We start from the raw sequence: 16,241 nt of genomic DNA on the forward strand, positions 1-16,241 counted from the left end.
TCATTTTTAAATCATTTTACTGTTTATACCATAATCACATTAAAATTGGCAGAACTCCCATGACAGACAGGACAGAGACCTGTCATGCAAGGAAAAATAGGGTTTCATAAAGCTTGAGAGAAGCACCAGGGTTACACAGGGCAGCTGCAGCAATCTGAGGACAGTGCCAAGGTGCTGGAGCAGGGTAGGAACAACCAGTGCTACAGTGACAGCTGGCCTGAGGCCACTGTGGCTTCCTAACGGGAATTTCCTAATATGCTTGGGAAGCAGAGCACTTTAACAGATATAAATGGAGTAGGGTACTGCTTCTGCAGAATAAATTCTACAGGTTCCTGGGCAGGCTCTACAAATCTCATGAGATAAATGTTTGCTGAATTATGAGTTTGCAAATGTAGTCCCATAACCAATATCCAAGGAAATTTTACCAGTGAAATTCTTAGGCCAAAAAATAAATAGCCACACATACCAAACCTACACACCGTGAATTACAATGGTGCCATGTTAGAGCTTATGAAAGAACCAGAGCAGGAAAGATTATTCAAACAGAAGATCCTCATCCTTCTCTTCAGCCAAAAGATTAGCAGGCTCCATCACTTCTCCAGCTGCCCTCCGTTGTTCCAAGTCCTTCTCCGATTTTTCCTTGAGAATCTTTTTCTTCTCCTGTATTTTCTTTAACCTGTAAAACAAAAGGAGGGAATTTTCTGAACACTTCCAGTTCTAAGTAGATTTGATTTCTGCTAGTTTTATAAAGAGGGTAATAAACACCTACAAATGCTAACCTCCATATACTACCTATTTAGTATCTGTTGCCCCTACCAGCCCTGTTCATAACCAATTCATATACATGCATCATTTCTCGGAGTACTGGCTAATTCTCTAATGGTATGATTTATATTATTATGTAATGCCCCCCAAGTACTTTATACTTTCTCCTAGAACATGTTCATCATGCAATACATATTCATTGATTGACAAATTCCAGTTTACCCGATCCAAATTACTATTTCAAAGATTAACCAAGTCTATGAATAGTTTCTCCTAAGGGCCTTTTTGGAGATGTCCTGTTTTAAATATGTGCAAAACATGGCATAGTCTCCACAGCCTTTGCCAATATTATGTCTTGCTTTCATTTATCAGAATAAAATACAGGCTGTGCTAATTCTAAAGAACATAAGCCAACAGTCTCAACAAATTAAGCCTTTGGGATATGAAAAACAAAAAATGATCAGTAACTGCCAATTTCAACAAACCTATAGAATTCTTCTCGCTCTCTCTCATCCAGCTCTGTGATGATATAAGCAAGGGTACGTTCGATCCGGGGAATGATGACTAGGGTTTAAAAAAATATGTATGTGAGAACTTCAACCGTTTTTTTCAAATTGCCAATGTTCATCTGTAGATTTTTTCTAATTGTAAAATTAATATACATTTACAATGCAAAAACGTAGAAAACAAAAAGAAAAAATAAAGTATCCATCCACCCTAAAATAACTATTTCGGTATATGCCCTTAGCATCCTTTCTATGGACAGATAACTTTGGACCACAATATATACAACAGTGAATATACTGAATTTATATGAATATGTAACACTGAACCACACAGATGTTACTTTAAACATAAATTCAATCCACTGTGAAAAGGTAGATCAGGCAGTGGGACTAAGTTGAGTTTTAGGTTAATCATAAGGTGCTACTTTACACAGAATTTGCCTATCTGCTTCTAAAATGTAAACTTGCTAAGAGTTGGAACCATTACTTTATCCACTTTGTTTGGCTTGGAATTCCATTTACAAGGCCTGGCATTAGCAGCTGGTCAGGAAAGGTGTATTGAGTTTTTAAAAATGAGATAATTTCCTCCTTAACAGCAAAATAACGTCTCTACTGTTCAAAATTTGTTCCTTTACTTTAAAATTGAATATTTCGGGATCCCTGGGTGGCGCAGCGGTTTGGCGCCTGCTTTGGCCCAGGGCGCGATCCTGGAGACCCGGGATCGAATCCCACATCGGGCTCCCGGTGCATGGAGCCTGCTTCTCCCTCTGCCTGTGTCTCTGCCTCTCTCTCTCTGTGTATGACTATCATAAATAAATAAAAAATTTAAAAAAAAATAAATAAATAAAATAAAATTGAATATTTCTTTAGTGAAAATGGAGCTTCATGAACAGAAAGTATTGTGGCAACGCTACACACAGTTACAGAATAATGAAATAAGAGATGGAAAATAAATGCATCCAATAGGAAAATTTTTAGGAATCAAGGAGAAGAGCAGGATATAAGGCCTATAGGAAAGGGATTTCAAGTTAAATATTTAATTGGTTCAAAAAGATTACTGAATCATTGGAAAGAACTAAAGAAAACACCAGGGCTCTTGAAAAATAGTTTCGTCCTTTGTTCATAACCAGAAATATAACACTTCAGAATTTTTAACTTATGAGTGTAACTCCCCCCAAATCCACATACATAACTCTAAGTACTTACTAACACCTTCCTGTGCCCTTCCTACTAACCCACACTGCCCTTCCCACTGTGGAGAGGGTAAGGTCTTATTCACCTCGTGATCAGGGCCTGATTCCCATACAAATGTGGAGGTATGGACAAGTGGACAAAGAACCTCACAGCTTACACTCACCGTGTTCAATGGCATTTACACGCCTGTTGGTTATCTTAATGGCTTCATCCAAAGTAACAAAGGAAGTCTAAAATAAGAGGACAATACTGTAAGCATGAAGTCTTCCTAATCATGTCCTGTTCACTTGGCTTCACGCAGACTGCACTTGTAGAGAACATTTGGAAACCAAAACTACTTTCGACATGCTTAAAAAGCAAAAAAATTCTTATGAGGTTTCCATACAGCTAACACTATTTCCTTGCCATTATAATTTGTTTACTTCAGATTCACCCTAAAGTCATAAAAATGGCAAGGGGAGAGAATCAGATAATATTACATATATATCTCTATTAACTGGCCACAAAGGGGAAAAAGAGTAGCTTTCATGCATAAACCATGTTATATTTACAATTAAATCTAGTATTGGCTGTTGCTATTCTCACCTACCAAAGAGTGAAACTCTTCTACTACACACATATTTTGTTAGTAGTAAGTGGGGACAATGGTGCCGAAGTCACCATTTCAGAAATCAAAACCCCTCTGGCTTATTTCATATAAAATCAGAAATAGCTTAAAGCACTAAGTGAAGGATGCTCTGATTCAAGATGCGAATCTTCTCCAAATAGCTCTTAAATATCAAACTGTAGCAGGAATTCTCTGGCTCTTCTGCTACTTACCTGAAGTGAAGCTAGTTCCACCAGTAATTCCACTGCTTTGGCATAATTCCTCTTTAATTTAGCCAATTGTTCCCCACCTCTGGCTAAACCAGTCAGTTCATAACCTGAAAGAACCAGTCAGACAACATTTGTAATTACAGAGTAAATAATCTTCCCCATAAGTTTCCCCAGAACAAGTCAGAAGTTCTCCAAATAAGGAGAAACAAATTCACTAAACCCTGTTAAGATGCAAACATGAAGCACCCATCCCACTCCCCCAGGACATGCTGATAAATGAATATACCTGGTTTTTCTCATATGCGGTTTTAAGCATTTGTTTTGTTTTTATTTAAATTCCAATTAACGTACAGTGTAACAGTTCCAGGTGTTCAATATAGTGATTCAACACCTCCATGCAATACTTGGTGCTCATTACAAGTGCACTCCTTGGGGATGCCTGGGTGGCTCAGCAGTTTAGCGCCTGCCTTCGGCCCAGGGCACAGTCCTGGAGTCCTAGGATCGAGTCCCACATCGGGCTCCCACCATGAAGCCTGCTTCTCCCTCTGCCTGTGTCTCTGCCTCTCTCTCTCTCTCCCCATCTGTGTCTATCATGAATAAATAAATAAAAATCTAAAAAAAAATTATTAAAAAACAAAGTGCACTCCTTAATCCCTATCAACTATTTCACCCATCCCCTCCCCCGCACACACACCTACCCTCTGGTAACATTTGTTCTCTATAGTTAAGAGTAACAGTGAACATATTTTTCTTCCCAAGGAAACTATTCTAAATATAACTATAGGTGAAGCTTTTAACCAACCTTCACTTTACCACCCTATGCCCCATTCCCTTGGGCATCATATGGCCTGGTGCCCATAGTACAATGATATTCCATTAACAGGTGACTCTCTAGGATGCTCCATTTCTTTATTTGAGCTACACTAAATGTTCTATGTGAACCAATGGAAAATGAGTCCCAAAAATTGTTGGTCCTATGAAAAAAAGTCAATTATTTTGGAAAGATTCAATAAAGACATGTCATTACCCAAAAAATGCTATCAAATTAGGAAATGCTAAGACAATTGTAAAAAATTGAGAGCTATAAAATCTAGGAATATTTAGCATTCAGATTGCATCACAGAATCTAAGACCTTAAAGAAACAAACTGAAATTATGAACAATGCATTATGGGCATAGTTTATGTAGAAAGACAACACAGAAGTCTAATTAGTGGATTCCTACTCAAAGGCCACAGCCTTAAATTTTTTTAATGGCAAATGACTATGTTTATGTATTTATAGGTTGAAATAAATTATTTTAAGACATTACAATGTTTTATGACTTCCTGCCATAACACTTTTATTAACTGATTCCTCCCAACTGTACAAGAAGGATGCTAACACTGGAACCACTGAACTCTAAGAAAGCCTATCTAGCACCCATTTTCCAGAAAAAGGTTCATTTAAAGAGGAATCTGGAGGGCACCTGGGTGGCTTAGTTGGTTAAGCGTCTGTCTGCCTTTGGCTCAGGTCATGATTCAGGGGTCCCGGGAGAGTACCCCATATCCGGCTCCCTCCTCAGCAGGGAGTCTGCTTCTTCTCCCTCTGCCCCTCTCCATGCCCCCTGTAGAGCCTCCTTGTGCTCTACATCCTTCTCAAATAAAAATCTTTAAAAAAATATAAAAATTAAAAATAAAGAGGAATCTAGAGAACCCAGAGACAGCACTACCAAAGTTTCACACTTACTGTCAGTCCCTTCATGGTAATGTTCAAACACTGGCAAAGTAACACCTGTTAAAAACAAACATGTGGATTCACAAACATGTCTCTGAAGTAGTTTCTTAATTACCATTGTTCCTTATGTTTCTTTTTTAGCAAATACTCAAAAGACAAGAGACTATCTAGAACTTTACTGATTTCAATGAATCAATTTAAGGAACCTGGTATCTTAAGTGTTCATTCCTATTTAATAATCAACTTACCCTGAGTAATAAGACATCTAGCTGTTACAGTTTTCTCCTTTCAGCTTTGAGGCATACGTAAAATTTTTTTAAATGCATATTTAATTATGCATTTTTGATAAATTTAGATACCTGCATACACCCATGATACCATCACCACAATCAAACGTATCTATCACCTCCAAAAGATTTCTTGTGTCCCTTTTCTTGTTTGTGTGTGTATTAATACTCAACACAAGAGCTATCCTGAGTTTTTATATACACAACACTGCATTGTTACCTATAGGCACTACACTGTACAGCCAATCTCTAGAATATATTCATCGTGTATAACTAACTTTATCCCCCCCACCCCTTCCTCTGGAAACAACCAGTTACAAAGATTTTAACATGTAAAGCAAATCAACTTGTTCTAATTAGAAGAGATTAATTAGGATATGAAGATCTTGCCTATAAACAGATTAATTTTTAAATGTCTTCTTCCTAAGGATTCTAAAGAGTTGAAAAGTTACCTGCTACATTATCTTTCTTAGCTCGGATCTTCACCTGGGCTTTATTTACATTTTGGATAACTGTGGTGCTGCAGAAAAAGAAAAGGCTTTCATTTAATTGAGATTTTAGAGCGACATTTTCAGCAAGAGTGAGGTAGTACAAGTCTGTTTTGAGAATTCTTTCCAGAAAAAGAAAAATCACTGCTGCCAGAGGAGGGCCTCAGAGAGCAATGAACAATATTCAAAGCTCTAATGGTAAGAAAACAACAAAGTGATTTTAAAGTACACGGATTGCTTGAGTTTTTGGTCAGGCATATGGTGCCAAAGATGTGACTTTAAGGATTTTTATTCAGCTAATGTAATTTAGAGAAAACTCCTTCCTTCTAGGTTTGCTGTCCAAACCTTCTAGCTTGGCTAAGTAGGAGGTTCAATTCCCTTACCCTGGAACCTAACTTCCATCTGGTTTTGTCTGAGTACGCAACCCAACCTGTTCTTATCATAAAGTGTTTTCACCAAACCACCCTAAAACACATTCACATACCACTTACATACTATTATTGATTCCCTCCCTCTGCTAGAAAAGTCAATGCAAGTTGCCATTCTACCAACACTAGCAAAAATTAAAGTCCATCTCTTCAAGAGGCCTTATCCCCCTGAGGTTGTAAAACCTGCCCATTAGGTAATACTTCTGAATGACACACTCTAGGAATGGAGACATTGTGTCATTGGGTAAAGACGATTAAAATTTTAAAAAAGCCCTGAAAACAATTTCCATCTCTGTCCCCAAACAGCCATTTGACCTCTTAAAGGCACTGAATTTAAAAGGAGATGAACAATGCTTGCTGGGTTTACCACACAAGCTTATTTGGGGAAAATGATACAACAAAACTGGCAAAACCCCTGTAAAGCCAAAATTAAACCATTTTACATGCTTTGTATGTAAAGCATACATTGATGTAAACAAAAACCGCAGAATTCACATCCTTTAAAGCAATTCTATTCTCCAACTTTGCCTAAAGAAGTAATTCTACAGAAACAAAAATATGAAAATGTTCATCTTTTCTAACAATCCAAAAATCTAAAACCACCCCAAATGTTCACCATTAGGAGAAACAGTTAATAAATTATGTACACCTAGAGAAAAGTTATACAACTATATGAAAATAAGACATTTAGGATACAATGTTAAATGAAAACAGACTACAGAATGTTAAGTAACCTATGCCTACAACTCTGAACCAGACACATGTGGGTGACAATAAAGACACTGGTGTTAGGGTGATAATTGAGTAATAATAATAATACTTTTAACCCCATCATTTGTCTTTAATGCTTAGATGCTTTTTCATTAAGCATAGCTTTTAAGTGAAATTATGAACATAAAAGCACTTTTTCAAAATAGCCCATTAAGTCTTCTTACCTAAAGTCCCCTGCTGTGAACTTGGCCTCAGCAAGTGAAAAGGCAGCTTCTCTCATCACTTCACCCATTAACATTTTAGTCTGGAAAAGCATAAACCAACAACTTATTCAACCAAAGTTTTTACAAGGAAAAAAACATGAAAATCATTTTCCTTTAGTAGCCAGTATTTTATGCCAGGTCTAAAATATTGACTTGATAACAAAAACATCCAATTTTGCTTGGACAGTTTTGGTTATGGTCTCTAACAGTGTTGCAAAACCACATGTTTTACAATTAAAACATCTGAATAGAGACATTAAGAAACAGAAAACAATCTTTATTGAAGGATCCATCTTATTCCTGAATGGGTGCATACTAATGTGCTCAAATTAATCTCTTAAATTCACTGCACTGCAGTCAAAACCTTAATGGCATAGTGATTTTAATATAAATCCAAATATTTAATGTTTGAGAAAATCCAATCTTTCTGAAAGGAAAAGAGCTGGGGCAGGTGGGCAGAGTTGTAACTATATGTAAAACATATAGTTCCAAAAAGGAACACATAGTTACAATAAGGAAATACATCAATTACAGGGACAATTAAGTCAATGAAATGTAAGAGTTCAGAAACAGTCACAGGTCTATATAGAAATTTAGTAAGAGACCATTCAACTGGCCAGCCAATAACAAAATGAGCTTGTCCCCACCTCCTCACATCACACACTCCAGAAGTTATTAAAGTTTTTAAAATAACTATAAAACACAAAATATTTTCTTAATCTCTTTAAGTCTTTCTAAGCATTGTATATAACCCAAAAGCCTTGTTAAAAAAAAAAGACTAACAGATTGACCAAATAAAAAATATTTTTTAGGGCACCTGGGTGGCTTAGTTGGTTAGGTGTCTGCCTTTGGCACAGATGGTCCTGGGATAGAGCCCCACATGAGCACCACATTGGGCTCCCTGCTCAGCAGGGAGTCTGCTTCTCCCTATCCCTCTCCCCACTCATACTCGCACTCACAAGCGTTCTCTTTTTCTCTCTCTCACAAAAATTAGAATCTAAAAAAAAAAAAAAGTCAGCTTTATAAAAAATGCATTTTGAAGAAGTTAAAAGCCAGGAGGAAATATTTTAGCATTTTATAAACTAGAATATTTGTAGAACTTCTACAAAAAGATAAAAGTCACCAAAAAAATCAAATAACCCATAAACATGAAAAGATGTTCAACCTCATAATCAAAAGTAGTACAAATTAAAAGATACTAATTTTAGGGGCCTCTGGGTGGCTCAGTCAGTTGAGCATCCGACTATTAGTGATTTTGGCTCAGGTCATAATCTCAGGATTATGAGATCAAGCCCTACACATCAGACTTCATGCTGAGCATGGAATCTGCTTGAGATTCTCCTCTCCCTTTGCCCCTTCCATGGCTCTCTCTGAAATAAATCACCTTTTAAAAAGTAAAAAGATACCAATTTTAGCCCAACGAACTGGCAACAAATAAAGATTAATAACCAGTTAGGAAGAATTTGAGAGAACAGGTCTTCCCATCGATCATTTGGTAAGAATATAAATTAGTATAACTTGGAGAATAGTTATCCACCAAAAATTTAAATGAATAGGGACACCTGGGTGGCTCAGTCTGTTAAGTGTCTGTCTTTGGCTCAGGTCATAATCTTAGGGTCCTGGGATGGAGCCCAGGTTTGGGCTCAGTAGGGAGTCTGCTGCTCCCCCCTGCCTCCCCTCATGCTCTCTCACTCTCAAAAAAAAAAAAAAAAAGTAAATCCTTGAGATTCTAGAACTTTCTGGAGAAATGCTAGCACACATACTGTTAGAAGATGGAGGAGGGACAGTAAAGTGTCCTCCAGAGGGAGAAGGCACTCTGAGACGGAAAAGCAACACAAACCACTCCATATTATTTACACAGTTATTCTAGGTAACTTACCAACAGGGAGAGATAAAGAAGACAATCCAGGTAGCTATGCAGCTACTCTCCACCGCTGTTCTCTACCAAGTCTGGACCATAACCACTTTTATAGAGTGAAAGGGCATGGCAGGGAGGTCAAAGGGTATTACTTAAAGCGGTACTCTCTGCATGCCAGCCATCTCTACTAGTTGCCTGAAGTGGCACCCTTGTGCATCACTTAGGAAAGGTGAGAACAACACTTCCCACATTCCAGTCAGGTCTAACATTAACCTCCATGGGCCCTGGAACATGCAGCCCCAAGGGAAGTCATTGTGCAGCATGAACAAGATAAAGGAGAAAAACCAGGCAGTCAGTGTTGTCAGCACTCTGCTACTCTACCCTCAACATCTTTACGGCCTGCATAATCTTTACATGCCATTCTTCCACAACAGCCACACAGCCACCGTATTGGGAGGTGACGTGCTGTGGTTCAGGTGACATCCCTATGCCACAGCAGCAATATACTTATAACACCAAAGAAAATACTTAGAACAATGGTTCCCCAGCCACCCAGTGAAGAAGTCCTTTCCACACCCAGCAGCTGGAGCAACTGTAAATTTCAGTTATGTAAGGCCTATAACAAGATGTTTCCAGACACAACAGAAACATTAACAATGCAAGGTTATGGGCGGTAAGAAATGTTTTATAGGTAACAGATACGGCAAATCTTCAGTCAGCAACAACAGAATTGTGGTTTAGTTCCCATGAACTAATATCATCCCTGGCTTTGGTATTTTCCCTAGAAGATGAAACCATTTTTATTTTGCCCCTTAGTATCATCAGACGATGTGTCTACATTGTATGTAGACATCCATACTAACAACCCTACCTTAATACCAAGCATCAGAGATTCTGAAGCAATTATTTGCATGTGTTGGGCCCTGACCAATGTATTAGGAATACTAGATGTGAGGCCTTGGGCCCAAGGGATTAGGACACCAAGCCACAGGGAGGAGGCATTCCAAGTCAATTTCCAATGAACTAGATAGAGCCTTACCAGATGGAAATCTTATAACAACCACAAAAGGAGTTCCTCCACCCCCAAGGGCCCTCAGACCTCCCAACAATACCCGCACCCAAGAGCTGTAAGCTGCATGGGTGCTGCTGGTTAGGCATTCATATACGTAGATGTCTGTCCTGCTATGCATGCACAGCTTTAAAAAGTTGAATTACCAGTTAGTCTTGGAGATCATCCTTTGAGAGAGCCGCCTAGTGACAGTCTTTAATGTGTTTATTAGTCCATTCATCCTTTGTTAGACCTGCAGCAGTCAGACTGTAAGGCAGGTGGGAAGTCCACAAGATAGCCCACGCCTCTGCCCGTTCTTGGATGTCATGGCCAGTAAAACATATCCCTTGATCACAATCGGAGTCGGAGTTTGTACATGCTCTCCAGTTCTGTTAATCTGTTATAGCTTCAGCCTAATTAGCTCTTTTACAGGCAAAGGCTTGGATAAGTCCTGTGCAAGTGTCCACACAGGTCAGTTTATGTTTGTGCCCTTCCAATACTGCCAAAGGGCCTATGTAATCTTATCAGCCAGCAAGAAACAGGGCTCATAGGCCACCCAATATACCCTAGGGTATGGCACAATGGCCATTACCTGAGGTGCCACTGAGAGCAATCCTTGTCAGCAGTTTACAGACTGGAATATTTTAAAGGCAAATATAATCTTTTTAATCTTTTTACTATTTGCTGAGTAGTTCTGGGACCTTGGTTGGTGTCCCGATTTATGAAAGACCCATTCTCTACATCACACAGGGTCAGCATTTCCTCTAGCAGGACTGGTTTCTGGGCTAGAGCATTTGCCTCATAATGGCCTGGTACTGGGGATGGGGAGTGAGCAGGGACACATGCCATACTTGGACAGCTGCATCAGGCTTAGGGCATACTTCCCAAATATACTCCTACAATTCTACTCCCCACAGAGATCTATTTAATATACCCCAACCTTCTTTGTGCCATCACAGCATCCATGCTGTCAACCCTTACAACATTGCCCAGCTGTCAGAAGCCAAATCCATGGGCACTGCCTCATATGTCAACACAACCCATACCACCCTCAAGTCTGCCCACAGACTACTTTGTTTAGTTCCTTCTTCAAACCAAAGTACATCAGAATCCAGACAGATAGCAGAGGAATGCCAAATAGGCAAGTTTCCCTGGCAACTGCCATCAGTATACTATGTATCCGCAAGAGGTGAGCCTTCCCCTTTACTTGGGGGAAGGGAGGCAAAGTGTCAATGACTTCTGGAAGTTGTGTTGGGTTGACTGAGGTGACTGGCCCTAGTAATGAGTATTGCTCATGAGATAGCGAGATGGTATTGCAAGAGCTCCTCCGCTGTAGGTAAGCATGCCATTTCTATGTGCTTACCCAGACAGAGGCACACTTAGGTCTGCTGAAGGAGTCCTTAATTCATCCTCCTACTCACAAAGAGGTGCATACCATCAGAGGCAAATCAGCACTCCTGGTCCTTCCATCTGTTTTAGTGACAAGATATATAGCTAATAGTTGTTCTTCCATGGGACTACCCCGGCTCTGTTCCTTTCCACAATTGAGACTAGAATCCTAACAGAATCCATTTTCCATTTCATCAATACCACAAGCCCCAGCCAAACCCTCTAGATATGAATTTACAACTAATTCACAATTCACATCTGGCATTACTACTCTCAAGGTCTGTAATTGATTTACTGCCATTTTTGCCTTTAAGATGGCCTCCTATTGGGGCATGTCAGTTAAGCATCTGCCTTCAGCTAAGGTTTGATCTCAGGGTCCTGGATCGAGCCTGGCATCAGGCTTCCTGCTCAATAGAGAGTCTGGTTTTCCCTCTCCCTCTGCTGCTTCCTCTATCACCGCTCATGCTCTAATAAAAATGTAAAACCTTTTTAAAAAAAGACAAAAACAAAAAAGGACAGCCTCTTGTTGGTTTGCACCCCAATCCCATCAGCTTACTCTCCTAACCAAAACATTTAAAAGGTCTTAATAGCTGCTCTATCACTAGATACGGAACAAAAAGTCTCCAGCAACCCAATAAATCAAAAAAGCCTGTAATTCCTTTACCATTTTAGGGATTGAGAAGGCTTGCATTTTACTAACGACTGTCTCTGGCAGTCTTGGGGAGTGTCTTACTTGACACTTGTCTTACTTGATCAGGTGATGCCCAGGAACTTTACCGATTAACCCAGACTAAGACAGGGAGGATAAAATCACCACAAGTTAACATTACACCTATATAATGATAAAGCACTGTTGTCTCTGACAATATCCATTTTTCCAAATCTCTGGCCACCAACCTGTGACAAACTGTGGGACTATGGAGATAGAAGATACACTTGGGGCAACACCTGGAAGGTCCACTGTCTCCCATTCCATATGAAGGAAAATTAATCTTGCAATTCATGTCCTAATAAATTCTGGAAAAGGCATTAGATAAGTCTAGTACATAATGATAAGTCTTAATAGATGCCATGATTTTTCCCTAACAATAAGGTTATAATAGGCACAATGAACATGGATGGGCAGAGTAATTTTACTGAGTTGCCCATCATCTACCGTCATTTGGCAGGCCCTGTTAGATTTCATTATAGGCCAAACTGACTACTGAATGAGCACTGAGTATGCCTGATTACCTGTGCCTTTTCTTTTTTTTTTTTTTAAAGATTTTCTATTTATTTATTCATGAGAGACAGAGAGAGAGAGAGGCAGAGACACAGCCAGGGGGAGAAGCAGGCTCCATGCAGGGAGCCTGATGTGGGACTCGATCCCGGGACTCCAGGATCACACCCTGGGCTGAAGGCAGGCGCTAAACCGCTGAGCCACCCAGGGATTCCCCTACCTGTGCCTTTTCTAATTCTTGAACGATAACAGTAATTTCAACATGCCCCTCTAGTAGCTCATGTTGTTTTATGTTTATTACTCTCCAGAAACAGGCAGCTGTACAGGTTTCCATTTTGCATGACCCAAACAGGTTTCACTACTCAGATACGCAACCTGAAACAACCTGTTGTTGCCATTAGAGCCAGATCCTGTAGAACATCTATGCCCAAAATATTCAAGTGAAGGAAATACGCACTAGAAAAAAATGGGGAGGAAGCCTGCCAATCTGTAGGTAGAGACTAATTTCTAGGACCTTGATAATTTATCCCACATAAACATCAACAGCCCTTATTTCTCCCCAAAATTTCAAGGGGTTTCTATAAGTGTACGTTCAGTTCCATTGTCTCTTAAAGCTAATACAGTGTGTTACTGTGAGACCAATAAATGGTTAATTCAACATGAAGCCTCTGGTCACCCCTACTATATGCACTAGAGCACAATGTCTGCCTAACCCCTAGTCTTTAGGTGTAAGAGGCATGCACCCCTGAAATTCCTCTGTTAGCAGAACTCCCGGGGACACACCTGGTTTTTTTGAGCCTTCTTTCCAAAGGAATAAACTGCTTTCCCTTAAGCAACACTTTCCATAGACTTAGCAAAACCAAATCGGGTTGTCTCTATTTTCTCTCAGGGTCCTATATAAAATTAGATCTTGCCATAATTAAGAGAACTTGATGGGCCCCCTTTCTTCCATTTTATCATCCAGAGGATTTGTTTTCCCGTTTTTCAACCTATTTCCCTTATGACAGATTCTTCTGGTTTTACTTAAGCCAGCCATCATAGTAGCTACCATCGCAATGGGCCAATTAACCACAGGGGCGAGGACAGATACTAAGTCCCATACCATGCCCTGGTGGCTGACTGTAATAGAAGGCCTTCCATACCAAAGGAGAGTATTCTTTATCTAGGTCTCTAACTGCTAGGTGTAAATGACAGGTTTCATTACCAGTCCACATAGACTCACTTGTAGTTCTTCCATGGAGATCAAAGAACATCCCCCTTTTAGGCCAAGTTATCTTAATTCTAACATTTATCCAGTCAAACTAACTAGGCGCATGAGATTCTCACCCAGGACTGTGGCATAGAATTTTTGTCGCAAGGCAGGTTGAGCAGTGACTGGGGCCATTTCTGACATCCCAGACCTCCAAGAGGATACCATCTTCCCCAGTACCCACCGTGGTAACAGCCAAGCTGCCACCCCTTGGTGGCAGCCCTGCCTAACACAGTTGACCTGATCCAGAGAGTCCGAGACAGAATAGTCCCTCACCGTCCTTTCCTGACTAGTGGGAATCTCTTCTCCCTCATCCTCAGGCAAAGTGGCCTGGAGCTCTGCTGCAATCAGAGAGGGCACCTGTAAATCATCTTCCTCCTGTAGGACACAGTCAGCCTCATCAGAGCCACTACCCTAGGGACCCCACTTTAAGACATCACAGCTCTCCCTTCAGTGTGCAGCCAATGGTGGGTAACCAAGCTCTCCGCTCTCCCACAGCCGGCCCGAATTCCCAAGTGTCCCTCCTGCTGTGGGATTCCTCCAGACACAACATCCTGAGGGGAGATACAGGTGGTTCACGGATTAACAGAACCAACGCTTCTCCAGTCTTCTCTGACTCCCGACTCCTTCAAGGCGCTCCACCACCTACAGACTGAGGGCCCAGCTACCACTAGTCTCCTCTCCCTTCCCCTCTCAGGCAGGCCACTTAACTACCCCTGGGGCATTTCCCCCAAAACTCCACACTCGTAGGCCAGGCCACCTCTCCCCACACTGTGGTGGCCACCAGCTTGGGCTTCCCTTGCCTGGCCTGGATGGCTTCATTTCATCTCCAGGTTGGCTTGCTGCCTCTTAGAAGGTGGAGAAGGGCCAGCCAAGTATCCCCCAGACTCAGAAGGCACCCTGAGAATAAAAAACATCACGAGTCTTCCAGAACCATTTACACCATTTTACTCAGGATAACCTACCCACAGGAGGCACTGGACCAGCTAATCACCCAAGAGACTACTCTTCCACCAAACCTGGCCCATAATCCCCTGCTTTTATAGAGGGAGGGGCATAGTGTGACTGTCACAGTAAAGCTACCTCAAGTGGTGCCTCCTGCAGGCCAGCCACTCTGATCAGTTACCTCCAGTGGCACCTCCTGCAGGCCAGCCACCCCCCCTAGTTACCTCAAGTGGGGCCTCCTGCGAGCCAGCCACCCACCTGAGTTACTTGCGCACCACTCTAGAGAGGATCAGAACAATGCCTCCCTACATTCTGGTCAGGGCACACATTAAACCTCCATGGAGCCTATAACACAGAGCCCTGAGGAAGGTCACAGCGCAGCCATGAACAAGATGGAGGGCCAAAGATGGAGTCCGTGTCGTCAGTACTCACCTATACATGAAGATTAAAAGTACCCTCACCCACTAAATAGTAAAACCAAACATCCATCAACAGAAAAATGGTTAAATCCCATTATCCATTCAATGGTGTTCCATGCAGCTATCATAAAGAAAGAGGCAGATCTACGTACTGATGCAGAAAGCTACCCATACTCTGCCAGGGGGAAGAGGCAGAACTGAACTATATAATGTATAACAGCTGTGTGTTACTGAAAACATCCATGATGAAAAAAAGACTGTAAGTGTTCCAGAGAACATCTCTAGGAAATGAGAGAAGGGTAGGGGGTGAGAAGGGATCTTCACTTTTTAAATGTATTTCTGTATTCACCGATCATTTATTTAAAAAGTACTGAGTTGAGGGCAGCCCGGTGGCGCAGCGGTTTGGTGCCACCTGCAGCCCAGGGTGTGATCCTGGAGACCCGGGATTGAGTCCCACATGAGGCTCCTTGCATGGAGCCTGCTTCTGCCTGTGTCTCTGCCTCTCTCTCTCTCTCTCTCTGTGTCTCTCATGAATAAATAAATAAAAAATCTTAAAAAAAAAAAAAAGTACTGAGTTGAAACATACTATGTGCCAACACTGTTCTGGGAACAGGAACTAAGTGCTGAAAGGATTAAGTCCCTGCTCTCATGGAACTAACACTTTCTAGTGGAGGCAACCAATCAAACAAGAAAACATGCAGTAGTATGTGCTATGACAAAACTAAGGAAATGTGGGAAGCCTGGGTGGCACAACTGGTTAAGTGTCTGACTACTGGACTACTGGTTTCACCTAGGGTCATGAGACTGAACCCTGCATCCAGCTCTGGGCTGAGTGCAATCTGCTTAAGACTCTTTCTGCCTCTGACCCCACCCCCACCCCCGCGCATGCTCCTGCTCTTTCTCGCTCATTCACAAATAAATAAATCAAAAGAAAAAGAAAA

The 16,241-nt window shown here is 41.0% G+C and overlaps 1 protein-coding gene across 1 annotated transcript in view; it reads right to left on the reverse strand.

The window, feature by feature from the left end:
• The window catches only part of ATP6V1D (ATPase H+ transporting V1 subunit D), a 21,580-nt gene continuing 5,339 nt past the window's right edge, over nucleotides 1–16,241 (reverse strand). The window contains exons 3-9 of the mRNA XM_072839015.1: nucleotides 7,135–7,214; nucleotides 5,736–5,803; nucleotides 5,009–5,053; nucleotides 3,285–3,388; nucleotides 2,629–2,695; nucleotides 1,251–1,329; nucleotides 1–676 (exon numbers count right to left, since the gene is read on the reverse strand). Of these exons, the coding sequence (XP_072695116.1) occupies nucleotides 535–676; nucleotides 1,251–1,329; nucleotides 2,629–2,695; nucleotides 3,285–3,388; nucleotides 5,009–5,053; nucleotides 5,736–5,803; nucleotides 7,135–7,214 (585 nt within the window). The 3' untranslated portion in view covers nucleotides 1–534. The remainder of the gene's footprint in view (nucleotides 677–1,250; nucleotides 1,330–2,628; nucleotides 2,696–3,284; nucleotides 3,389–5,008; nucleotides 5,054–5,735; nucleotides 5,804–7,134; nucleotides 7,215–16,241) is intronic.

This window comes from Canis lupus, chromosome 9 (genome assembly GCF_048164855.1).
Source record: "Canis lupus baileyi chromosome 9, mCanLup2.hap1, whole genome shotgun sequence".
Classification (NCBI taxonomy): Eukaryota; Metazoa; Chordata; class Mammalia; order Carnivora; family Canidae; genus Canis; species Canis lupus.